General features: G+C 40.0%; 3 protein-coding genes across 4 annotated transcripts in view; 2 read left to right on the top strand and 1 right to left on the bottom strand.

Annotated features, from left to right (window-relative positions):
- The window catches only part of LOC117986075 (serine/arginine repetitive matrix protein 2), a 33973-nt gene extending 8133 nt beyond the window's left edge, over nucleotides 1-25840 (bottom strand). For both annotated transcript variants that reach the window (XM_069501319.1, XM_069501320.1), the window contains exons 1-5: nucleotides 24536-25840; nucleotides 23855-24087; nucleotides 22833-22900; nucleotides 21675-21897; nucleotides 20780-20962 (exon numbers count right to left, since the gene is read on the bottom strand). In XM_069501319.1, the coding sequence (XP_069357420.1) occupies nucleotides 20780-20962; nucleotides 21675-21897; nucleotides 22833-22900; nucleotides 23855-24087; nucleotides 24536-25374 (1546 nt within the window). In that variant the 5' untranslated portion in view covers nucleotides 25375-25840. The remainder of the gene's footprint in view (nucleotides 1-20779; nucleotides 20963-21674; nucleotides 21898-22832; nucleotides 22901-23854; nucleotides 24088-24535) is intronic.
- Nucleotides 975-5719, top strand: LOC117985907 (uncharacterized). Its single transcript, XM_069501431.1, has 6 exons — nucleotides 975-1018; nucleotides 1434-1500; nucleotides 3142-3386; nucleotides 3895-3973; nucleotides 4732-4797; nucleotides 5315-5719. The coding sequence occupies exons 2-6, from the start codon at nucleotides 1447-1449 to the stop codon at nucleotides 5717-5719; spliced, it is 849 nt and encodes a 282-aa protein (XP_069357532.1). The 5' UTR covers nucleotides 975-1018; nucleotides 1434-1446.
- Nucleotides 8001-13668, top strand: LOC117985906 (uncharacterized). The gene is made up of 5 exons (XM_034972706.2): nucleotides 8001-8143; nucleotides 9352-9475; nucleotides 9749-9913; nucleotides 10454-10549; nucleotides 13205-13668. The coding sequence occupies exons 1-5, from the start codon at nucleotides 8001-8003 to the stop codon at nucleotides 13652-13654; spliced, it is 978 nt and encodes a 325-aa protein (XP_034828597.2). The 3' UTR covers nucleotides 13655-13668.
- Nucleotides 25841-26548: the final 708 nt, after the last annotated feature.

Here is a 26548-nt window from a genome sequence, read left to right as displayed (position 1 = left end):
CCACATCTCTCCTTTTAGATTACAAATTGTATTTCAAATGGAATAAGTAAAACCATAGACATTTCGTCAAATCAACTTGATTCTTGATTGTGATTCAAACCTCCTCATTGAGGAGGTTTCCAGGCAACGTTTGAGAAAAATTTCATAGATGGCGCTGGATATATTACCACCACTAAAGATGAAAAATAATAAATACTATCTGTCCCGGCTTACTCACGTGTGTAGTCGACGTTAGCCCGACTAGTTTCGAACCCATCCGGGGTCCTTTTTCAAGGGAGTCCGTCCGCGCACGCGCCGCGGTTTTGACTGCGGGACGCACGTGCCGCTGCCCGTAGAGCCCGTTGTGAGGGTGGCTGGGGGGGGGGGGGGGGGAGACAGCTGCCGATCGTCTCCCGATAGTCTCTCCCTCCCTTGGACTCCCTTGAAAAAGGACCCCGGATGGGTTCGAAACTAGTCGGGCTAACGTCGACTACACACGTGAGTAAGCCGGGACAGATAGTATTTATAATGGAAATCACTCACGGTAGTTTAAACGCTAAAATGAAAAATAATACCTATATCTATATCATATATGCTTAAATTTTTTAAATTTAATCGGATTAAATTAATTTAATTACTTCTATTATAGTTCACCGATTTTCTGGGGATGAAACGTAAGGAAAACTGCAGTGCACGCCTAGCTCTTACTCTTCATTTATGTCATTGATTGACACGACCTAAACATTAAAGCATATAGAAGATCTTAAAGATATAGGTATTATTTTTCCTCTTTCGTGGCAACCTATGCGAAATATTCAAGAGACATCTATGAAAATTTTATTGAAGCTATCCCTGAAACTTCCTCAATTTTGAAATAGGTATGTCAATCAGAATTGGTTATCAAAAAGTCGTCTTATCATCGTTTTAAATAATTCAAAATCATATTAAAAATGTTATTGATAAATTACTGAACCATGTGTTAAACTAATTTAATAAAACACTATAAAATGGTAGAACTCATATACACCTAATAATGTTGGTAAGGATTGAAAACTACTTTATAAAATACTGGTATGATGTCCGCGAGTTCTTAGGCGTGGATTTCCACGAAACGAAGTCGATGTTTTATTAATTTTAACAATTTTTGTAAGTATGTTTATGTTAGTTTGTACTCGTAGTTTAATTAGTGTAATTGGCTTTATGGCCGTTCTAATTAAATAATAAAGAAATAAATAAATAATAATAATAATAATAATGATTGCTCCCTCTCGTATTCTATGTATGTTGTATTGTTGTATGTATCTATTTTGTACACGGGCGTGAGAGCAAATAATATATGATAATAATAATGAAAATGTTTTAATAAACTTCCTTAGGACCTTATATGGAAGAAAGTTTTATAGAAGTTTCAAGTTTATGACTAAATATTTGACGTAACTTTGTATGTTTCGCAGGTTAAACACGCAAATGGTTTCTGCTGTAGTCGTGTTATTTCTATTTGTTTTGGTTTTGTATGCTTATGTAAGTTGAATCCTCGTTTTGTTTGTAACTTTCACGTCGTTTTGGGTAGTTCTTCAGATATTTGCGCCTTGTTTCTTGATTCCTAAATGTTTAAAAGCTAGCTGCTTCATCCGTAAGAGTTAGGGTTATGGCCATAGTTTACTACGCTGACCAAGTGCGGTTTGGCAGACTTCACACACCTTTGAGAATATTATGGAGAACCCTTAGGCATGCAAGTTTCCTCACGATGTTTTCCTTCACCCGTTATATGCACATAACTCCGAAAAGTTAGAGGTGCGTGCCCGGGATCGATCCCCGACCTTCGATTAGGAGGCGGAAGTCCGGACCACTAGGCTATCACGGCCTTAAGGAAACCCCTACCATAATGTAACCAATTGCTAACGGTCAAGACCCTCATATATTTGGCAAGTATGCATGTACCATAACATAATTTTTGTACGACAAAACATTCACAGTTACAAAAAAATCAGTGATCTCCATGATAGGCAAACTAGAAACAAAAATAAGCTAGCTACTCCAGCGCTCCGCCTCTGGAAGGTGCGAAAGTCATTTGTGGGAATGACTGTAATATTTTATAATAAAATTCCACAAGCAATTTTAGACTTGCCTTTACACAAGTTTAAAAAATGTGTTAAAGTATGCTCCTAAAAAAAGCATATTATACAGTCGCAGACTATGTAAACGATAAAAAAGCTTGGATTTGACTCGCTCCAGCAATGCACGGGGCTGCAATGGCTTGTATAGCACGGTATAATAACATTGTAAATTGAAAAATTAAAAAGAGCAACCGCCGAGTTTCTTGCTGGTTCTTCTCGGTAGGAACGGCATTCCGAACCAGTGGTAAATTAAAACTACCTGACTATTCATAAGCACTTTTAAAAAGTTTACATGAATAAAAAAACATTCTATTCTATTCTATTCTATACACCGAAACGCGCGCGCTCATACACAGTAGGTACACACCCATACACACAAGTAAAAGTAATAATTATTGTCATTGCACATCTGGGAAGAGACTGACCCCCATGACACGGGTTAACCTAGTTTGGGAGTCGAGGGTAATTTTAAGTAAAATTGTAAGTAATTGGAACAAATAAAGATTTATTCTTATTACTAGCTTATGCTCGCGACTTCGTCCGCGTGGACTACAAAATTTCAAAACCCTATTTCACCCCCTTAGGAGTTTAATTTACAAAAATCCTTTCTTAGCGGATGCCTACGTCATAATAGCTATCTGCATGCCAAATTTCAGCCCGATCCGTCCAGTAGTTTGAGCTGTGCATTGATAGATCAGTCAGTCAGTCAGTCAGTCATTCAGTCAGTCAGTCAGTCAGTCAGTCAGTCACCTTTTCCTTTTATATATATAGACTTATGCTCGCGACTTCGTCCGCGTGGACTACAAAATTTCAAAACCCTATTTCACCCCCTTAGGAGTTTAATTTTCAAAAATCCTTTCTTAGCGGATGCCTACGTCATAATAGCTATCTGCATGCCAAATTTCAGCCCGATCCGTCCAGTAGTTTGAGCTGTGCGTTGATAGATCAGTCAGTCAGTCAGTCAGTCATTCAGTCAGTCAGTCAGTCAGTCAGTCACCTTTTCCTTTTATATATATATAGATTAAGATTAATTATTATCTTTTAGAAAAATCACAACCGCGAATTCGAGGCGACTGCCTCAGCAATCCGTGAGATCTGGTCAGGCAGTTGCCGTTTATCATGCAGACAGACCGAAAACAATGGCCTCAGTGGGCTTAGTGGCCTGGATAGAGGACAGGCCCAAGTGATAGAGCCTACCTATGGCCTGGCCGACCAGTCCAATGCCGCTCAGACTGTGCTGGAGTGTGTTTGCGACACCTGCCCCTGTACTCTCGTAGATAATGTACTAAGGTATCATTTTTTCTATTCTGCTTCAGAAACAACTCTTATAGTTTAACCGACGACCTCTCTGGCGCAGTGGTAAGCGCTGTAGTCATATTAGCTGGAGATCCCAGGTTCCATACCTGGTAGGGATTTGGAATTTTATAATTTTTAAATTTCTGGTCTAGTCTGGTTTTGGCCGTGGCTAGCGTCAAGCGATTTAGCGTTCCGGTACGATGCCGTGTAGGCACCAAAGGGGTTTGGGTTTAATAAAAACTGTTATACCCCTTCCAGGTAAGCCCGCTTCCATCTTAATTGCATCATCACTTACCACTATAGGTGAGAATGCAAGGGATTGCAAACTAGCTATAGTCGAAGCCCCAAAGAAGAAAATGATTGTTATAGTAACAATCTAATGTATACCTAATTTTGTAAGATACAAGATAAATATTTCCGTAAAGATAAAGTCATAAGACTCATAAGCCGAGGGTACCTAGAGAGTATAAGGTTCATTATTGTTTTTGCTTGACGCTTTCAGAACGTGCAGACCTGCCACAAGTTTGTACAATCAGTTCATCGAGTTGATTTCAAGCGGTTACTATAATTTAGTGAAAGCAGTAAGTCCAACATAATTCCAGAATAATAAATAAAATAGTAAACAGAATAATAAATAGAAGAATAATAAACATTCCAGAATAATTATCCTGGAATAATAAATAGAAACTGGTAACTGAAAAGCAAAAAACAAGCTTTGCATTGTATAAAATAGAAATTGTTAAGGTCATAAATATTAGAAAACGTATGGCGTGCGGAGGCATTACTTAGCCAACTACCTACTTCGGACTATACCTAAGCTTCGCCCCGCCTGCCATATACCTATCTTATAATATAATAAAAACCGGCCAAGTGCGAGTCAGGCTCGCGCAATGAGAGTTCCGTACTACAGTCGTATTTTTTCGACATTTTGCACGATAATTCAAAAACTATGATGCATAAAAATAAATAAAAATCTGTTTTAGAATGTACAGGTGAATACCTTTCATATGATACCTCACTTGATATAGTCACTCACTTCGAAAGTTGAAAATACTAATTATTAGTTCATGACCACAATTTAATTTTTTTTGTGTGATCTAACCCTAAATTCACGGTTTTCAGATTTTTCCCCAAATGTTAGCTATAAGATCTACCTACCTGCCAAATTTCATGATTCTAGGTCAACGGGAAGTACCCTGTTGGTTTCTTGACAGACAGACAGACAGACAGACAGACAACAAAGTGATCCTATAAGGGTTCCGTTTTTCCTTTTGAGGTACGGAACCCTAAAAATATTTAGTTTTTTTAATTACTTACGTAATTTTATGTTACGTTCTAGATATGTGACGTGGGACGTGGGATGGTGACTGGTGGAGAGTCAGAGACAGGCCCAGGAAAATCTAATGTACGTACTTGATATCTCTGATAATAACTTGGCCAAATTACTCAATGTCAATTTTCAACGAAAAGGTAGCTAGCTAAGGATATATTATTATATATAGACTGTAGTGCTCAAATCTGTGCCCAATACTTTCTATTCTCATCATCATCATCATCATCATTTACCGATAGAAGTCCATATCTGGACATAGGTCTCCTGTAGGGACTTCCACACGCCAAGGTCTTGCGCCGCCTGAATCGAGTGGCTTCCTGCGACTCGTCTGATGTCGTCCGTTCACCTAGTGGGAGGTTTTTCAACGCTGCGTCTTCCGGTGAGAGGTCGCCATTACAGCATCTTAGGACCCTAAAGTCTATCGGTTTTCTGAACTATGTGCCCTACCCATTGCCACTTCAGCTTCGCAGCCCCTAGAGCTATGTCGGGTACTTTAGTTCTCCTAAGTACTCTAGTTCTAATTCCATATTTCTATAGAATTAACTATTAAGTAGATTTTAGAACTCAAAATCAACTTTTTGATTTCTAGCTATTGTCAATAATGCAAGTGGGGTCAGCAGACAACATTAATTTTATAAATCAAACTGCCGTTAAAGTTGAAGTCGAAATAAAGGACCCAGAACCAAGTCAAAGAAAAAAAGGCGACGCCGTTTCAAAAAAAGTAGCACCGTCTGTTCAAAATAGTAAGCTAGAGCTGGGCCAAAGAAAAGAAATAACTTTTCAAGATGAATCTGGTGCAGTAATATTAAGAGACCTGCCTAAAACTGCTGCAGCTTCTCAAAATACATCTCTAAATGTGAAGCAATCCGAACCTACAAAAGATGGTGATTCCAAAACATCGGTAGGAACGGTGAGCGATCAGAAGAGTTGTTCCAAATGCATTGAGGAGGGTAAAGTGTGTATGGGTAATTGTCCACGAGAGGATAGGAAATAAAAAGAATGGAAAGTAATTGTGGTCTTTTATTTTGTACTAGCTTATGCTCGCGACTTTGTCCGCGTGGACTACACAAATTTCAAACCCCTATTTCACCCCCTTAGGGGTTGAATTTTCAATAACCCTTTCTTAACGGATGCCTACGTCATAATAGCTATCTGCATGCCAAATTTCAGCCCGATTCGTCCAGTAGTTTGAGCTGTGTAGTTGATAGATCAGTCAGTCAGTCAGTCAGTCACCTTTTCCTTTTATATATTTAGACTATCATCCACCAAATGTAAAATCCACAAAACTTTAAAATTATTTTCTTAAAACTTATTTTAAATTCTAGTAAGATTTCAGATACATTTTTAATTTAAATAAAACTTTTTATGTGCTTTAGAGTCTTCAAGATGTGAGTCTTCCACTATTCGGAATGCCCACTCAAGCTTAATAAACCATTAGAACAAATAGGATCTAAAAACCTTGCTAGGTGAGATTGATATTTCCAAACATTTCTTGGATATTTTTCGTTTTTAGCGTTATGCTTGTATTTTGCCTATAAAAACGCCACAATTTGAATTTAAAAATTCTGCATTTTTGGCGTTGTGCATCTAAATTCAAACTAAAGTACATAGATTATTTATTGGTTTCGCTACGCTGTTGAGAAGGAAAAAGCAACAAAGTTTCTGCAGAATTTTGAAATTCCTCAATTTGAAAACGATAACAATTCGGTGTTAGTACAGAATCACTTCAATACCCATAAAGTATGATTTTACGGGCCGTTATATTATCGTAAACAGTTGCCTATCATTCGATACGGTTAAGCGCGCTGCTATTTCGGTCTAGGAGCGTTTATTTATAAGTTTTGATATTGAGAAATTTGTGCGACTTCGATCCGCGGTCCGACATGAGATTCTGGCGCTGGAGGAATCCACTGTGTTTTATCTGTTTTTTATTGGCGAGTACCTGTTTTGAATACTTTGCTGTCGTTTTCTCTGCCAGTCATCATCCGGCTCACTACAGAACACGGGTCTCCTCCCACAGTGAGAAGGGTCTACCACGCTGGCCATGTGCGGATTGGTAGACTTCACACACCTTTGAGAACATTATGGAGAACTCTCAGGCATGCAGGTTTCCTCACGATGTTTTCCTTCCCCGTTAAAGCAAGTGATATTTAATTACTTAAAACGCACATAACTCGGAAAAGAACACGGGATCGAACGCCCAACCTCCGATTAGAAGGCAGACGTCCTAACCACTAGGCCATCACAGCTTTTTTGTCTGCCAGTATAGTTCATCATTATCATCATCATCAATCGATACACTGCTGAACATAATAGTCTCTCGTAAGGACTTCCACAAGCCACAGATGCGCATGTTCGCCACCTGTATATCTAGCGGCCACAAAATAGTGCAGCCGCTCCTACGACTTCTTTCATGTTGTCTGTCCAGCTCGGGGGAGTTGAAGGGTAATCATCGATGAATGAATGGCAAAACTTTCTTCGTGTCGTCATGTCTTTAAGCTTGTTATTTTAATTAATGAAAGGAATGCCTAAAAGAATATCTTTCGGTAGACAGTAACATTAGTTTCACTAATTGGCTGTGTTCGTGCCAACAACCGTACCGTACAATAATACCATAATTTTGGTAAATAATAAAATAAAATAAAAACCCGGCCAAGTGCGAGTCAGACTCGCGCACCGAGGGTTCTGTACTGCAGACGTATTTTTTTGACATTTTGCACAATAAATCAAAAACTATTATGCATAAAAATAAATAAAATATCTGTTTTAGAATGCACAGGTAAATAAAGCCTGTAAATTCTTATTATGATACCCCACTTGGCATAGTAATCTTACATACTTTGAAAGTAGAAATTATACTATTTATTGTTTATGAACACATTTCTTACTATTAGGGTCCCGAAAGCACCCTTCGGGTACGGAACCCTAACAAGTCAACTTTATAAAAAGTTTCCAAAAGTTAAATGTAATCTATTTGGTAATTGGTGATCCGTAGGAGAACTAGAGTAAAATTTACATAGCTCAACGGGTTGCGAAGCTGAAGTGGCAATGGGCAGGGCACATAGTTCGTAAAACCGATAGACGTTGGGGTCCCAAGGTGCTGGAATGGCGACCTCGCGCCGAAAGACGCAGCGTTGGAAGACCCCCACTAAGTGGACGGACGACATCAGACAAGTCGCAGGGAGCCGCTGGATTCAGGCGGCGCAAGACCATGGCATCTGGAAGTCCCTACAAGAGACCTATGCCCAGCAGTGGGCGTCTATTGGTTGATGATGATGATTGGGTATTTATTTAAGCAGGTCGATGCGGAACTTGAGAAAAATAACCTTGACAAGGTGTTGGAGGATGAAATAACATACAAGCTGGGGGAAGACCTGTTGCAGAGTGTCGAGAGGAAGTTCCAGGTGGACCTAGAAAGGTACAGTACGCGACAGCAAGTAATGTACATCGACCTTTAGAATGAGATTTCGGCTTTGTTGAGCATTGTCTCAGTCACTAATACCTATATGACGTTTTGTCGGTCTCAAACATGCAGTGGCTGCTTTTTCCTGCATGTTTAGCAGTGGGAGGGCGGACGGTTCATGTCGCATGCTGCATGTTGCACCATACAGATTCGACCTGTTCCAGCGGATTATACGAATTAAGGTTTTGGTTCATTGTAGAGGAGGATTTAGACCACCACGCTCTTTAAGTACGAATTGGCTGAGACGTCTTTGAGAATATTTTTGAGATCTCTCACGCATGCAGGTGTTCCTCACGATGTTTTCCTTCACCGTTAAAGCAAGTGATAGGTATTTAATTGTTTAAAACGCACAATTGGGTATTTGACTACATCAAAAATAAATTATTTCTCAGTGATTATTAACCGGCAAAGCCGTGCCGCCAAGCGATTTAGTGTTCCGGTACGATGCCGTGTAGAAACCAAAGGGGTATGGGTTTAATAAAAACTGCCATACCCCTTCCAGGTTAGCCCGCTGTCATCTTAGACTGCATCATCACTTACCACCAGGTGAGATTGCAGTCAAGAACTTGTATTTGAATTTAAAAAAAAATAGAGGGTCTTCCAAAATACGTAAAATCCACGTCCTTTGTTGGTTTTAATAACCATTTTAAATTATCTATTAAACTAAAAAAAAGCACGTCAAATAATTGTGACGTCGACGACATACCAAGCGCGCGTTTTGACGTTTAATAAAAAGTTACTGATTTGACTAGTTGTCAAATACCGTATTCTGAAATGTTAGAGGTGCGTACCCATGATCGAACCATGTACTTATTAACGCTGCCGACTTATAATCTCGGCTAGTATGGCTTTCCATAGCAGTACGAGGAAACAAATCGATATCTTCTTATCTAAATTTATAAAAGGAAAAGGTGACCGACTGACTGGTCTACCAACGCACAGCTCAAACTACTGGACGGATCGGGCTGAAAGTTGGCATGCAGATAGCTATTATGACGTAGGCATCCGCTAAGAAAGGATTTTTGAAAATTCAACCCCTAAGGGGGTGAAATAGGGGTTTGAAATTTGTGTAGTCCACGAGGACGAAGTCACGAGAATAAGCTAGTAACTAATATTAAAGAAAATGACTACCTTTCTGAATTTTGAAAGCCTTTGAGTTGCAGATCTGTGGACACGGTACTCATAAAGATTAAGTTGCTACTGCAGAATGGAACTCAGCACATTCAAGATAAGCTGCTCGATATACAGGGCACTTTGGACATGATAAAAAATCATGGTGAAAATGAGGTAGGTTTGGTGAACTCATTGTTCATATTTTTAGGATTCCGTAAAAATTAAAATGTGTTCATGAACAAATAATTACCAAGTGGGGTAACTATACCAATTGGGGTATCATATGAAAGGGCTTTACCTGTACCTATATGCTAAAACAGATTTTTATTTATTTTTATGCATTATGCATTATAGTTTTTGATTTATCGTGCAAAGTTTCGAAAAAATAGGACTGCAGTTCGAAACCCTTGGTCGTAGACCAACGAGGCAATTAATTATGTGTCACAGGTGGAGTCTTGCCTAACACAAAAGCAGAAGGAGACGTCAGCATTAGCAGAGAAGGCGCTGCATCAGATGGTGGTGTGTGGTTACGCCCTCATAGGACAAGACCCAGCACAGGCTGTGCGCAAAGTTATCACGCTGAAGAATATGATTAAGACGGGTGTTAAACCAGTAAGAATTAACTTTTTTAGGGTTCCGTACCTCAAATGGAACAAGGGACCCTTATTATTATTATTTATTTATTTATTTATTACTATTATTTAATTAGAACGGGCATAAATCCCAATTACACTAATTAAACTACTAACTAACATAAATATACTAACAAAAATTGAAATGAAATTAAGTAGAATAGGATAGAATAGGATCACTTCATTGTTTGTCTGTCCGTCTATCCGTTGTGTCAGTCAAAAAAAACCTCTAGGGTACTTCCCGTTGACCTAGAATCATGAAATTTGGTATTTATAGTTGGTAGGTCTTATAGCCTGTCCGTCTGTCCGTCGTGTCTGTCAAGAAAACCTATATAGGGTACCTACTTCCCGTCGACTTACAATCATGAAATTTGGTATTTAGGTAGGCCTTATAGCACAATTAAAGGAACAAATCCAAGAACCGTGAATTGACTCTTTTTTAAAATTTCGGAAAATTAGATGGGTTTTCGAATGTCACATAGAAATTAGTTTAATGCTCCAATAAATCGTAATTTTCCAGCTGTACGAACAAAAGAAGGAGATTTATGGGCTGCTAAAAGTCTGCGGGCACGACCACGACTCTCTGAAGAAGGTCATCAAGTGCGTCATCTCGAAGGTGAGAGCTCAATTAGAGATTTGCGTATTTTTGATTATTTGCGTCTTCATAGCAGAGGTATACGGAAATTGTAGTGTTTGGAGTCTTCCAAATATTATTTAACAAATATACCTATACCACAATAAAACTTCCACTACTGACGTCACAGGACTGACTGAACTCGAGTACAATAATTATAATTAATTATACAACTGTCCACAAAAAGGAGTGTAATGTTTTTAGGGTTCATGTATCATGAACCCTAAAAACATAGTAACATATGTACTTAATAGATAAAGTCATAAAGGGTAAGTTTGCGTTTTCCTCACAGATGCACGCGCAAACTGTGGAACCAACTCCTATCGGCGGTGTTCCCACTAGATTACAACATGGGGTTATTCAAGGGGCGGACCAACAAATTCCTATAAAGGCCGGCAACGCATCGGCAGTTCCTCTGGTACTGCAAATGTTCATGGGCGGCGGTAATCACTTAACATCAGGTGACCTGCCTGATCGTTTGCTCGGTATCTCTATTAAAAAAAGATGATCTATCGAATTATGTTTCACTCTAAACCATTAACGATTTAACGGAAACGCTCGAAACACCGCGAGTGAACCATTTTCCACAAATTCTGACGAAACCCAGAACACGTTGCATGATATAAAAACCGGCCAAGTGCGAGTCAGGCTCGAGCAACGAGGGTTCCGTACTACAGTCGTATTTTTTCGAAATTTTGCACGATCATTCAAAAACTATGATGCATAAAAATAAGTAAAAATCTGTTTAAGAATGTACAGGTAAAGACATTTCATATGGATACCCCACTTGATATAGTTACCTTACTTCGAAAGTTGAAAATACTAATTATTAGTTCATCACCACAGTTTCATTTTTTTGTGTGATGTAACCCTAAATTAACGGTTTTCAGATTTTTCCCCAAATGTCTGCTATAAGACCTACCTACCTGCCAAATATCATGATTCTAGGTCAACGGGAAGTACCCTCTAGGTTTCTTGACAGACCGACAGACATACAGACAGACAGACAGACAGGCAGGCAGACAGACATCAAAGTGATCCTATAAGGGTTCCGTTTTTCCTTTTGAGGTACGGAACCCTAATAAATAACCCAGATAAAATTGTTTGAAAACTTCTTACGTACTAAATTACTCATATCCGCGCGTTGTTAGGCGAGAAATAAATCTGCTTTTCTTACGCGAAATTAATATTTTATGGCTCTCGATAGATATTATTATTTTTTAAATAATATTACATGAACTGTAAAATTTTTGCCTTTCATCTTATTTTTCTCTAATCAATCAAACTCAATGAAACTTTGTAAGCACGTTCTAGACATCTAAATAAAAGGAAAAGCTGACTGACTGATTTATCAACGCACAGCTCAAACTACTGGACGGATCGGGCTGAAAGATACCTGTTATGACGCAGACATCCGCTAAGAAAGGATTGTTGAAAATTCAATCCCTAAAGGGGTGAATCCCTTTAGAGATTGAATTTTCTTAAAACTCCAGTAAATGACATGATAAAATTATCAAGTCAATTAACAATAATCTAATTGGCTTTCTCGACATGGCTTTAATATGCGAGAACTTCTGGATCGGAATTCAGAACTCACTTTTCGAAATTGCAAATATCTACCTGATCCATTCGTTTATTATTTAAATCAATGAGGTAGTAAAATGAATCAACTTGTCTAATCAAAGAATCAAGTGGGAACTCTAATTATTTATTTAAACTAGTGTAGTTTTGGGCGCAATCATTATTTTTCTTCGTGCTATTCTCCTCAGATTTTTTTCAATCACTCGTAAAGTATTTATTATTATAGTTACGGGAGAGAAACTGATTTAAAATCCATTCTTATATTTAGTTTTAGTTTGTATATTTTCACGAAGGTCACCTATTAATGTGGTTGCTAGTACAATTTGTTTTATCAACAAAGCTTTGCCACCACTATTGATGCTTTCAGATTTGCTCAAAAGTTTAGTAAACGCTTTGTAAAACCAAACAAGCAAAAATAATTGGCAGTTTGCTATTAAATCAAGAGTATCTCGTATTTACAGATCGCGCCACGAAAGATTACAATTTTATTTATTCCATACTAGCTACCCCGGCGAATTTCGTACCGCCTAACAGTCGATTCAAATTTTTTAAATTTTTCTCTCCGTAAGAACCATCCTCCGGGAATATTATAAAAAATGAAATAGCGAAATCGGTTCAGCTGTTCTTGAGATTTGCGATCAGCAACACATTTAGCGATTTATTTTTATATATAGAGATATGTATATTATACTAGATGATACCCGCGACTTTGTCCACATGTAATTAGGTTTTCGAGAAACCCATGGGAAATCATCGATTTACCTGTATAAAAAGTAGCCAATGCGTACTCCCGGAGTGCACGCTATTTCTGTACCAAATTTCGTCCTAACCTGTTAAGAAAAATTAGCAGACAGACAGACACATAATTTCGCATTTAATATACTATTACAATGAATCCCATCCCATCCCAATCCCAGAACATCTTACTATTAATGGAAAGGAGTCAGGACCCTCAGAAATGAAGAATAACAATGCAGAGAGAGAAACTTTCACGACTGACGTTATGTGTTTGTTTACAAATAATAATTCTACATAAGTACATTTTCTCTTTCACAGTCCCCGCAAATAAAATCAGTGATGATGGATATAACTGGGAAACTAGTAAACGGTGTTGTTGATCTAACAAAACTTATGGCACACGGCGCTATGCACGAAGCATGCCTCATAGAAGTCATAAAAACCATCGAAGATGAAGCAATAGAATTAATTAAAACAGTGAAAACATGCGCTTTTGGAAACGAAAATTTTGCGAATATCGAAAAATATATAACTGAAAATAATGCAACAGTTCTTGATGTACCCAACGAAGTAAGTTTCAAAGATAGTAGGAATTTGACAAATGTGAAAGCAATGAAAGATATTTTACAAAGAATGATTCAAGGGAAGGATAGCAATAGTTTAGATGAAACGTTCAAAGATAAACTGATGAAACTACAAAACGATCTGGATGCTGGCAATGTAAATGTTAATGCTATTACGAATGATTTGATTAAAGGCGATGATTAAATGATTGCGAAATAAATAAATGACTACAATTATTGTCTTTATACTAAATTATGGGTTTACCGTTTAGAATTTGTTAATACCACAAGAGATTGACTCCATTGAGCGTCTTGTAGTGCAGGGCAAGGTGGAGGGTACCAGAGGGCGAGGAAGGTCACCTACGCGATGGACCGACCAAATTAATTCCGCTGTGTGTGTGTGTGTGTCCCGTGCACGAATGTACCAGACTATCGGCCAGCAAAGAGAAGTGGCGAATGCTCGTAAGGCGTATTACATCTGCCCCCAAAAACGTCACTTCGTGATGACCACGACCACTCTTCTTCACGAGTGTTACAACGAGGAAGAATACCACAAGATGGCACAATGATTCTTATTCTAACTTTTAGCATCTATACCTATGCGTTTTAAGAAATTAAATATTATGAATTGCTTTAACGGTGAGCATTGATTTATAATAAATCAATGACGGTGAGGGAAAATCTCGTAAGGGATCCTGCACGCCTGATGGTTCTTCATAATGTTCTCAAAGATGTGGCTCATTCGCACTTGGTCTTGGTGGACTGTGACTATATCCTTGACCTTTCTTATTCTGAGAGTAGACCCATAGTCCGCCGAGCGATGCGATGGCTTCAAACTTGTAATGGTGATGTTGACTATAAAAGCTACAGGTATTATGCATAACTGAGTAGGTTCCTGCGGTAGTGGAGCGGTGCGGGAGGGGGTGATGACGTGACGCGAGAGCTCAGTGATTCGTCAACTTGTGACAGCTGTCCACTACCGCAGGAGTCTCCTAGGTTATGCGCTATTTAACTACCCATAGTTACTGAACTTGGAGTACTTCGGCCACAATATGAGAAATAGCAAATACGACCTCCTTCAGCTCATTATTAAGGGGAAAATAGCCGGCAGAAGACCACCAGGCCGTAGAAGAACATCGTGGCTAAAGAATTTAAATGGTACGGGAAAAGTACCCGATCTCTTTTCCGAGCAGCAGTGTCCAAGGTGCAAATAGCCCTAATGATTGCCAACCTCCGATAGGAGACGGCATTTCAAGAAGAAGAAGATAGCTGTTACTAAAGTTTTTCGAAACTCTGTTACTAACAGATTCATCATTTTAGCTTTTAATTACTCAATTCCATCTGAAATTACTCCTAAATCTAAATAATTACAGTATTTTATAGTTGGCCTTGCGGTCAGCTCAGCACTCGTGTCCGTGCGTCATTCAGTCTACAGTTTCAACGGGATTAATCCCAGATCTATCCGCTAACTCGAGTTTAATAAAAAGAGGTCATCTTACAAAATGGTAGGTTTACAAAGCTCGAACTATTACCACTTATCAGTAGTGGCGTGTAGGTCATAGAGGCATAAATGCATTGCTTACCCTAGTGACCCTAGTCCTAAACTCAATGCTTATTTTTCACTATGACTAAAATATAGGTTCATATCTAATTGCCTACCCAGGCTTGAATACCTATGCACGCCACTGAGTTATCAGGCGGAGTCATATGACCCCAGTTTTTTTTTTAAATTCAGATACAAGGTAGCCCTTGACTGGTGGTAAGTGATGATGCAGTCTAAGATGGAAACGGGCTAACCCGGAAGGGGTATGGCAATTTTTTATTAAACCCACACTCCTTTAGTTTCTACACGGCATCGTAGCGGAACGCTAAATCGCTTGGCGGCATGGCACGGCACGGCACTTTATGGTAACTAGCCACGGTCGAAGCCTCCCACCAAAATTTAGAATTTAGAAATTATAAAATTCCGAACCCCTGCCGGGAATCGAACTCGGGACTTCCCACTAATAAGACAACAGCGCTTACCACTGCGCCAGGGATGTCGTCAAAAATATATATATTAATATATAAATATATATATATATATAGGGCAACAGCGGAGCCCTTAACTCTTATCTCTTATGAGAAAGATTAGGTAAGAGTTTACGCGATAGAAAGAGTCGTTTATTAAATTTTAGGCTGCAGTGTTCTGTGAACTTTTGAAGACGATATTTATGTGAATCTCTTTGAGGAGTGAGCCTATATCTAAAAGATACTATGTATTAATGTATTCCGTGTCAATAACGGGGCTAATCCCAGATCTATTAGCTAACTCGAGTTCAATAAAAAGAGGTCATCTTACGAAACGTTATGTTTACAAAGCTTGTGTTCACCCGTGACTATTACGTACAATTTTGTTTACATTACACTTTTGAATGTTGAAAATTGGAGCACCCAGCATAATTATCCATTATAATGGGGTAACAAACATCTGAAGAAATCACAATATTTTGTCAGCTTAGAGCGGGGGCACACGATGCGTTGCGGCGGCGCGGCGGTGCGGCGCCGGAGCGGCGTGGCTGCGTCGTCTTAGACATAGAAATATCTGTGGCATGTCACACGATGCGTTGCGGCGGCGGTGCGGCGCCGGAGCGGGTCGCTGCGTCGTCTTACATAGAAATATCTGTGGCATGTCACACGATGTGTTGCGGGCGGTGCGGCGCCGGAGCGGGTCGCTGCGTCGTCTTACATAGAAATATCTGTGGCATGTCACACGATGCGTTGCGGCGGCGGTGCGGCGCCGGAGCGGGTCGCTGCGTCGTCTTACATAGAAATATCTGTGGCATGTCACACGATGTGTTGCGGGCGGTGCGGCGCCGGAGCGGGTCGCTGCGTCGTCTTACATAGAAATATCTGTGGCATGTCACACGATGTGTTGCGGGCGGTGCGGCGCCGGAGCGGGTCGCTGCGTCGTCTTACATAGAAATATCTGTGGCATGTCACACGATGCGTTGCGGCGCCGGAGCGGCGTGGCTGTGTCGTCTTAGACATAGAAATATCTGTGGCATGTCACACGATGTGTTGCGGGCGGTGCGGCGCCGGAGCGGGTCGCTGCGTCGTCTTACATAGAAATATCTGTGGCATGTCACACGATGTGTTGCGGGCGGTGCGGCGCCGGAGCGGGTCGCTGCGTCGTCTTACATAGAAATATCTGTGGCATGTCACACGATGTGTTGCGGGCGGTGCGGCGCCGGAGCGGGTCGCTGCGTCGTCTTACATAGAAATATCTGTGGCATGTCACACGATGTGTTGCGGCGGCGGTGCGGCGCCGGAGCGGGTCGCTGCGTCGTCTTACATAGAAATATCTGTGGCATGTCACACGATGTGTTGCGGGCGGTGCGGCGCCGGAGCGGGTCGCTGCGTCGTCTTACATAGAAATATCTGTGGCATGTCACACGATGTGTTGCGGCGGCGGTGCGGCGCCGGAGCGGGTCGCTGCGTCGTCTTACATAGAAATATCTGTGGCATGTCACAGAAAACTCATCTTACGTTGCCCGTATGGCTTTCCCATAAACCCAAAAGTCCACAGTTCCCGCAAACCTGTCCGGTGAGAGTTGGCTAATGTCCAGACTCCAGATGTCAGAGATGAATTATATAGGCTGCTATAGACGGGTAGGACGTTCACCTTTGATAGTTTTATGTCGGCTTCATGTGATATTACGCATGGCTAATCAGTACCCTTATTATAAATGCCAAAGTGTGTTTGTTTGTTGGTTTGTTGGTTTATTGGTTTGTTGGTTTGTTAGTTTGTCCTTCAATCACGTCGCAACGTTGCAACGGATTGACGTGATTTTTTGCATGGGTATAGATAAAGACCTGGAGAGTGACATAGGCTACTTTTTATCCCGGAAAATCAAAGCGTTCCTACGGGATTTTTAAAAACCTAATTCCACGCGGACGAAGTCGCGGGCACCAGCTAGTTCAGGAATAAAGCGATGGTTACCTGATTAACCGTGACCTTTTTTAAAAAGTATAATATTTTGACCATGCCATGTTATTTTATCTATGAGACTATCATTTTTATTAAGCTAAACTCGAATTTGTATGAAAACCTCAAAAGTAAATGGCATGTGCTTAAACTGCGGCGCCCCCCAAGTAGAACCGCTTATTTCTCCAAAAGTTTTTCTCCACTGGGCCACTCTTGTATAATCACTTGCCCAGATATAATAATTGAGACGACAGAACTTCCTTTATTTAAGAGAAAATTGAAAAAAAAACTAGGTAGGTACTGTTAGAAAAGACATAATAAGGGTACTGATTATGGCTGACGGACGTATTTCTTAAAAGATGTTACAGACACACAAATGTATGATATGTGTATGTACAAATTAATTTTACGCATAAATCTAAATATATATAAAAGGAAAAGGTGACCGACTGACTGACTGACTGACCTATCAACGCACAGCTCAAACTACTGGACGGATCGGGCTGAAATTGGGCATGCAGAAAGCTATTATGACGTAGGCATCCGCTAAGAAAGGATTTTTGAAAATTCAACTCCTAAGGGGGTGAAATAGGGATTTAAAATTTTGTAGTCCACGCGGACGAAGTCGCGAGCATAAGCTAGTTATACAATAAAATTAAATTCAAATGTGTTAATTATTCTTATTCATGTTACTCGAACTCAAAATAGTGTTTGCAATTATTTTATTCGTCATTTCCGGTTTTTACCGATCTTGGCACCCTCAACAGGAAATGGCGATTGTAACGCCGGATGTTTCGTGACTCTGTTAATACAACTAAAGAGTCTTTAGAGTCATTGCACACTTGATATCAGCATGAACGTTCGGCGATTTAATGCTTTTCAAAAGCTCGAAGTTGACTGAGCTTTTAACATTTACGATGAATAATTTTTATTGACGACCTCCCTGGCGCAGTAGTAAGCGCTATGGTCTTATAGGTGGGAGGTCCCGGGTTCAATTCCTGGCAGAAGGTTGGAGTTTTATAGTTTCTAAATTTCTGGTCTGGTCTGGTGGTAGGCTTCGGCCATGGCTAGTTACCATCCTACTTCACTTAAATCATACTTTCAATGCTTATGAATATTGCCATTTTCTAAATATATAAAAGGAAAAGGTGACTGACTGACTGACTGACTGATCTACGAGTATCAAATCACAGCTCAAACTACTGGACGGATTGGGTTGAAATGTGGCATGCAGATTGCTATTATGACGTAGACATACGCTAAGAAAGGATTTTTGGAAATTCAACCCCTAAGGGGGTAAATTAGGGGTTTGAAATTTGTGTTGTCCACGCAGATGAAATCGCGGGAATAAGCTAGATTTTTTTATATATAGGTATATATATTCATATATATTGACAGTAAGAAAATTAGGTTAACTATATCAAGCACAAAGTGAATCATTCAGTTACAATAAAATATACGTTACAATGACATAATTCTTAAACTTCACATTACTTAAAACCTCTTAAAAATTTAAACTAAAACTAAAACCTTGAAAAATATAATATTATAACTAAAATATAATATTATTAAATAAGCTACATTCATCTGTAAACTTTATAGTCACAATGTCTTCTTCACTGTAATTTACTACACTGACACGCTTTTGTTCTAATAAACATTCACCTAAATAGATAACCTTATGTAAATAAAGCTTAGTTAAAGAAGTTATCAAGTAAGACACCGCAACCCAGCTTCACGTCACTATGCCGGTGTGCGTTGACCTTAAGAGCTTTTAAACCGCAACAACATGTTAGCAAAGACGCATAATTTATCAAAATGTTCACGTGTTTTCATAATAATTAAATGTGTTTTGGATTTATGGGGCTATGTTTAGCAAAATTCGTGCTGTAAGAAAACGTTTTACATTCCATAATGTATCCAGACCAAAGTATTATGAGTTATTGTATACCAAAACTCTAAAAGCTTCTCAAACTGTGCGGGCAGAGTGAACTAGAGTGAGGAAACTTAGAAGAAAGAAAAAATAAGGTGCTTTATCGAAAATCAGGAAACTCCTTGAACCACGTGAAAATTGGTCACCCTAGTTACGAAGTTTTGGCAAGGACTGTTTCCGGTTTTGAATTATTATTCAGTGAAGCTGTAAAATGCTGGTTGCTCTCATTATGTCTGAAAAATCTTGCATTCTTCGAGATTTGTGGAATTTTGTTTTGGAAAAATATGAATTCCATTGGAAAATTGTGCCCGATTAGATTACCCGCAACTTCGTCCGCGTGGATTTAGGTTTTGAAAATCCCGGAGAACTTTTTGATTATCTGAGATAAAAAGTAGCCTGTACCCAATAGAGTCCATCCCTGGGAAGCAAGCTATCTCTTTACCAAACGTCAAAATCATTTAAAACGGATGGAACATGAAAATGCCGTGTCTATTACTTAAGACAGACAGACAAACGCACTTTCGGATTTATAATCATCATCATGATCAGCCGTCTATTCCTTACAGAGCACCTGTTTCTGATGCTTGCGACTTCGTCCGCATGGATTTAGGTTTTTCAAAATTCCGAGGGAAATCTTCGTCCCTGATAAAAAGTAGCCTATATATTAATTCAGGGTATAATCCATCTCCATTCTAAATTTCAGCCGGATGCGTGCAGTAGTTTTTGCAAAAAAGAGTACAGTTACGCGCTAAATCAGCTCACTAACCCCTCGTCATAGCGGACCTTGGCTTCGATAATAGCAATCAAAATAACAGTAGGTACTTACACCGTTTCTAAAGCTCTTTGGTAAGATGAAAATAATGTAATGGTTTGTTTAATTTTAGAATTAATCGAAGCTTTGTTCTCGCTTCACCGATGAAATCTGTTGAAATCTATCGTTCTAGATAATATCTGTTCGTAAATAAATGTAATTTACTATTGTTTACGTTATGATAAATAGGGTTTGGATAAATACAATGTATCCGAGACCGAATGCAATATTTTATAACAAAATCATTGCCTCATAAATAATATAGCGCTGAAAGTTCATTATAATTTTCATACACGTGTACGAAAATCACCACAGTATAAACAAAGATACCTACAGTAGTCTGACGCCTTTGATCTCGTGGTAAATGAACACCACGAGACCCTCACACATATGCCCTTAACTACTTCGTCCGCGTGGGTTTAGGTTTTAAAAATCCCGTGGGGACTCTTTGATTTTCCAGGATAAAAAGTAGCCTATATCCTTCCCCGCGATGCAAACTATTTCTGTACCAAATTTCGTCAAAATCGGTTGAACAGATGGGCGGTGAAAAGCTAGCAGACAGACACGCAGACACACTTTCGCATTTATAATATTAGTCTGGATTATATTCTTATCATACCTGCATCAGTAAAGAAGGCCGAGTGTCGGTTCGGGCTGGAGGGAACGGAGGCGGAGGCCGAGGTGAGGAAGGCTCGTTTGACCCTGGACCACTTGGAGTCGCGAGGCTGCCGGGGCTGCGGCGGCCTGGCTCCGAGCTCCAGCGAACGTTGCTTGCGAAGCATTGGGTGTGAACCTTCCGATTCTAGAAATAAAATTAAAGTAAAAGTAAAATATGCTTTATTGTACACCAAAACCAAAACAATAGACATATAACAAAGATAGCATGAGTGACTCTGAGCTTTCTTATGAGGTCCATAGTTAGCGACCATGTCTCGGATCCATATGTCATCACTGGCAACACGCACTGTTCGAAGACTTTCGTTTTCAAGCATAATCATATTACGTGTGCATTATATTCAAAGTCGCTCAGCGGGCTATGGAGCGGGCTATGTTGGGTATCTCTCTGAGGGACAAAATCCGTAACGAGGAAATCCGTAGAAGAACCAGAGTGACCGACATAGCCCAACGAATTAGCCAGCTGAAGTGGCAGTGGGCAGGCCACGTCTGCCGCAGAACCGATGGCCGATGGGGCAGACGTGTTCTGGAGTGGAGACCGCGTATCAGCAAGCGCAGTGTGGGACGACCTCCAACCCGCTGGACTGACGACCTTAAGAAGATAGCGGGAAGTGGGTGGATGAGGAAGGCGGAGGATCGTGTGTGGTGGCGTGCTCTTGGGAAGGCCTATGTCCAGCAGTGGACGCAAATAGGCTGATTGATTGATTGATTGATTGTGTGCATTATATTAAAAAAATTAAAAAAAAAATACTTTAAAATACTTTGAAAAGACAACAGAGATACTTTCACAATTGGTTTTTCTTAAATTATCTGATTTTTAGGCCTTTAGCATATTATACCTAGCTCCTCAGACGATGGAATGGTCAGAGTCAGCGCCGGTGGAGCGTCACTGTCTCCTCCATCACTCAAGGACCTCCTCCTCGCTGGTACGACGTCTGGTGAGCCTTTGGACGGCCTGGTTTTCTTTTTGACTGACTCGCGGTGGGTTTGGATGATGTCGCGCATCTTTACCCACGGGCTTTTGTGAAGTTTGTTAGGTGATGGCGACGTCGAGCTGTCGTCCTGTGGTAGTTAAACTTTATTTATAGGGTAAATAGGTGAACACCAATTTCTCTCTGTCTGTTTATTGATTTACTAGGTGAAGCCCGCGGCTTCGCCCGCGTGGATTAAGGTTTTTAAACACCCGTGGGAACTCTTCAATTTTCCGGGATAAAAAGTAGCCTATGTCCTTCCCCGGGATGCAAGCTATCTCTGCGTCAAAATCGGTTGAATGGTTGAGCCGTGAAAAGCTAGCAGACAGACAGACAGACAGACAGCAAGACAGACACGACTTTCGCATTTATAATATTAGTATGGATGGATTGGTTTATTAAACAATATCCTCCGTATGCGTACAGCAACGCCAAATCGCATACCGAGTCAGAAGATACATAAAAACATAGTTTATTGAATTCACATATACTATGTATTAATATTAAAAACATCTAATTGTTGGTGCTGAGCAATCAGGCCATTGAGCAAGGTGTGTATTATTATTTATTATAATAGACTAGCTTATGCTCGCGACTTCGTCCGCGTGGGCTACACAAATTTCTAACCCCTATTTGACCCCCTTAGGAGTTGAATTTTTAAAAATCCTTCCTTAGCGGATGCTTACGTCATAATACCTATCTGCATGCCAAATTTCAGCCTAATCCGTCCAGTAGTTTGAGCTGTGCGTTGATAGGTCAGTCAGTCAGTCACCTTTTCCTTTTATATATATAGACTAGCTTATGCTCGCGACTTCGTCCGCATGGGCTACACAAATTTCTAACCCCTATTTGACCCCCTTAGGAGTTGAATTTTTAAAAATCCTTCCTTAGCGGATGCTTACGTCATAATACCTATCTGCATGCCAAATTTCAGCCTAATCCGTCCAGTAGTTTGAGCTGTGCGTTGATAGGTCAGTCAGTCAGTCAGTCAGTCACCTTTTCCTTTTATATATTTAAGATAATCACCTGCATTGGTGCTTGGAGATAACATGTTTCGTGGTCATCACTGCGGACACCACTTCTTCGGCATATACCTAAAAATAAAATAATGTCCTTTACACGGTCTTAACACCAAAATCGTGTTTAAGATCTGTTTAACCCGTGCTTAAAGGGTTTCGAAGATTTTGACCTACCTTATAGCCCGCCATTTTACTTTTTAGGGTTCCGTACCTCAAAAGGAAAAAGGAACCCTTATAGGATCACTTCGTTGTCTGTCTGTCAAAAAAACCTACAGGGTTTCGATTTATCGTGCAAAATGACGAAAAAATACGTACGGAACCTCGGTGCGCGAGCCTGACTGGCACTTGTACCCAGTCCTCATTTTCCAAAATAGCGGCCACGCATAAAACCTACATTAATCAATAGCTGGCATAAATAGAAACAAGTATTGTATGAAACAAAATCTTCTATAGTGTCAAATTTCCGAGATATAAGCAACAAGTTGTACTGGTGTAGTCATCAGTACAACAGTCTAGCCACCAGTAAAATGCAAAATGGCGGACATTTAGGTAGGACAGGCTCCATACTAAAATATTCAAACCCCTTTTGTGATAGCTGGGAAGACATAAATCTACCCCTAAGACGATGAAATAAATAAGTCTCAAAAAAGGGAGCTGATACCGCTAAGTTTAAAAAAAAAACTTCCAAAAAGGCGGAGGTTCTCAATTCGGTGCATTTTTTTCCTGTGTATGTAGGTGTCAATCCACATTGGGCCACCGTGGCAGACTATGTCCTAAACCCTTCTTACTCTGAGAGGAGACCCGGTTCAGTAGTAGGCCGGTAACAAATTTCAAACCCCTATTTCACCCTATTAGGGGTTGAATTTTCAAAATTACTTTCTTAGCGGATGCCTACGTCATAATAGCTATCTGCATGCTCAATTTCGGCCCGATCCGTCCAGTAGTTTGAGCTGTGTGTTGATAGATCGTTGTCAGTCAGTCAGTCAGTTACCTTTTCCTTTTATATATTTAGATAGCAAAATTACTAACCAGGTTCCATCCGCAGTTCCTCACAAGATGAGTTGGGGGACAGTGAGATGGCGCTGCCTGGTGTCAAGCTGGCGGAGTCCCTAGGCTCAGGATTGGGCAAGGCCCCTGGGGCGTGGCTCAGTGGGCCTGGCGTGCTTGGCGTGGAGCCCACTAGGGCCACTGTAGCCATGGCCCCCGCGGCCACTGCCGCTGCACCACCGATGGTTGCGGATGGCCAATGAGCTTTCTCCCATCTGCAATTAAAATACTTACTAATATTGGATAGGAGCAGGTCTATACAAGGAACAAAAAGCATCAATCTATACCTTTAGAGTGGTAAGTAGCCACGGCCGAAGTCTCCCAGCAGAAAAATTAAAGAAAACGGACTATAGCGTGTGGTATGCGTCACCCGCCTTCTCCCTACTAAACACGCAGGAAAAACAAGTCATCAAGTAAGCAGTATGCGCCATCACCACAATATAATACCACATATACTCGTAAATCTTCTAAACCATAGTCAACGTACGTTTGATTGTATGTTGAAAAAATAATCTACGAAGTTAAACGGAAAATTTTGAAAAATTAATAACCCTTTTAAAGCTTATAGATAGTCACAATATTATGGCGGTACGATTGGGTTTTAAATACAATACGCCTACCAAGCTGAGGGCATTTAAGCCAGCTTATTATAAGAACACTTACTTGAAAGCTGCTTTGACTCGAGTCCAATTGGAAACTTTTGACTTTTCAACCTCTTTGCAGAACACTCCATCAGATCTCCTTCTCAAGAGTGTCCCTGGCGACGTATCACTGTCATCTCCACCAGCCGATCTGGACCTCTGTTTCCTCAACAAGGATCCTCCAAACCTGGAATGACTCTTCCATCTGGAACCCGCTCTCTTCATACTCCTTCCTCCTGACATCATAGAATCAAAAACAGCTTGCCCGTACTCACATTCCAACTCTGCATCCAATGCCTCATTAATATGCTCCAATTCTTTTGTTTCATCTTTCAACTTTTCATTTTCTTTATTGATCTTCTTATACGCGTTATGGAGACGCTTCAAATGATTCACATCCTTTAACCTTCGTAAAATTCTGTCATTATTCTCTTTCAGTGTAACAAATTGGTCTAAAAGCTCCAAGAGCTTCTCTAACTGGTCTAAGGATTCTAAGGTATCTTTTGTTCTTGATGCTAGTTCTGTACCACGTTTTGAAACTGCATCGTCGCGGCCTTTTAATCTTTGAATCATATTCTCGCATAATGCTTCTGGATCGGTGGTGTCTCCATCTATACCCCAAGATTCTTCTGGGCTTAGACCAGCTGTGCATGGAGATGAGCCTTCTGCATCTGATGGTGTTGGGGGAGATTTTACTGATAAGGACGCCGGTGGTTCTCCTCTTCGCCTCTTATGTAGAGACGTGCCACTCGGAGGAAGCTCGGTAACTTCTTTTTGTTCTTTTCGTGCTGGTTTATTCATCTTCTCATCTTCTAGTTCTTTCACCTCAGTAACATCCTTGCATTCTTTTTGAGATGTCATCGCAAATATTGCAGATGCCGGAACTATATTTAGATGAAAATAAACGCACGTGTATACTCTCGCTCGGCGATTGAAAGAATTTTATAGGAATGCACTTTAAAATACGCAAACAGCTCGCAAATTTTACACTAAATATTTTAGCATGGCGTATATCCAAGAGGTATCGTATGAAATTCACTTGATATCGGTAGACATCGATTTATTCCTAGACACGTTCACATTCTAGCATTACACATTACACAAATAACTAACGCATTTCACTGTAACACTGTTTTGGACCGGTACACTTCAATATTTGAGTTTACGACGAATAGAATATGAACTCTCTCATTCCACTTGATAATTTTAAAACGAATTGACTGGCAAAGTTAAATATTATTTATGGTTAAAATACTTAAATCAACTCAAGTATCGGCTATTTTCATTTTCCGCCCAGTGCGCGGGCGCATCGTGCAAGGCGGGCGGACGCGGACTGCCACGAATACTTACGAGTATTCACGAAGTATTTTTAACTTGAATCTTTTCTTCTTTGCTAAGGTATTACAACCCGTATTTATATGACCAAAAGACGTCTTAAATGCAGTGTTTAGCACACGCATTAATAATATGTAGGTACTTTCTTAACGTTTGGGGCTGGGATCCCATTAACCCATATTTTTAATGGGAATAAATGAACGCTTTATGCTACTACCTTTTACATGGTTAAAAGAAGGCAAATGAATTTTTAATGTTAATGAAATTAAAAGTGTGTCACCTTGTGTAAACTTGAAGATTTTTTTAGTCGTAAATTCAGCGAAATTCAGCCAATGTTGAATTTTTTGTAAGATGTTGTCATTACGCTAAGCACTAATAAGTAATATACACGGTCTTCCTCAGTTAGTCGTCTTACAAAAGCGAGCGAGTTAATGTGGTTATAACATTAAAAAAAATTTAAGAACATTTCAATTTTTTTTTGTTCAAACAAACCGGACAAATGCGAGTTGAACTCGTGTGGACAGGGTTACGAATTAATTTTCTAATTTGCCTCTCCCCTCCCCCCCACATACAAAAATGACCCCCTTTTCAAAAATTTGGCAGACAGACAAGTTATCCTATACCTAAGGGTTCCGTTTTTTCAATCGGATAAAACACCCTACTTGAAGCGAAAGAACGTGTGGTAGCCATTGAGGTTGGT

Source organism: Maniola hyperantus, chromosome 10 (genome assembly GCF_902806685.2).
Source record: "Maniola hyperantus chromosome 10, iAphHyp1.2, whole genome shotgun sequence".
Taxonomy (NCBI): Eukaryota; Metazoa; Arthropoda; class Insecta; order Lepidoptera; family Nymphalidae; genus Maniola; species Maniola hyperantus.
This window is presented reverse-complemented; position numbering and strand designations above follow the sequence as displayed.

Bases quoted from the DNA above. Each gene is read 5' to 3' on its own strand.
- LOC117985907 (XM_069501431.1), top strand. From the start codon at position 1,447: ATGGTTTCTGCTGTAGTCGTGTTATTTCTATTTGTTTTGGTTTTGTAT. The intron at 1,501-3,141 runs GTAAGTTGAATC...ATTATCTTTTAG, and splicing joins TTTTGGTTTTGTATGCTTAT to AAAAATCACAACCGCGAATT. The intron at 3,387-3,894 runs GTATCATTTTTT...TGACGCTTTCAG, and splicing joins CTCGTAGATAATGTACTAAG to AACGTGCAGACCTGCCACAA.
- LOC117985906 (XM_034972706.2), top strand. From the start codon at position 8,001: ATGATTGGGTATTTATTTAAGCAGGTCGATGCGGAACTTGAGAAAAAT. The intron at 8,144-9,351 runs GTACAGTACGCG...TTTGAGTTGCAG, and splicing joins TTCCAGGTGGACCTAGAAAG to ATCTGTGGACACGGTACTCA. The intron at 10,550-13,204 runs GTGAGAGCTCAA...TCTCTTTCACAG, and splicing joins TCAAGTGCGTCATCTCGAAG to TCCCCGCAAATAAAATCAGT.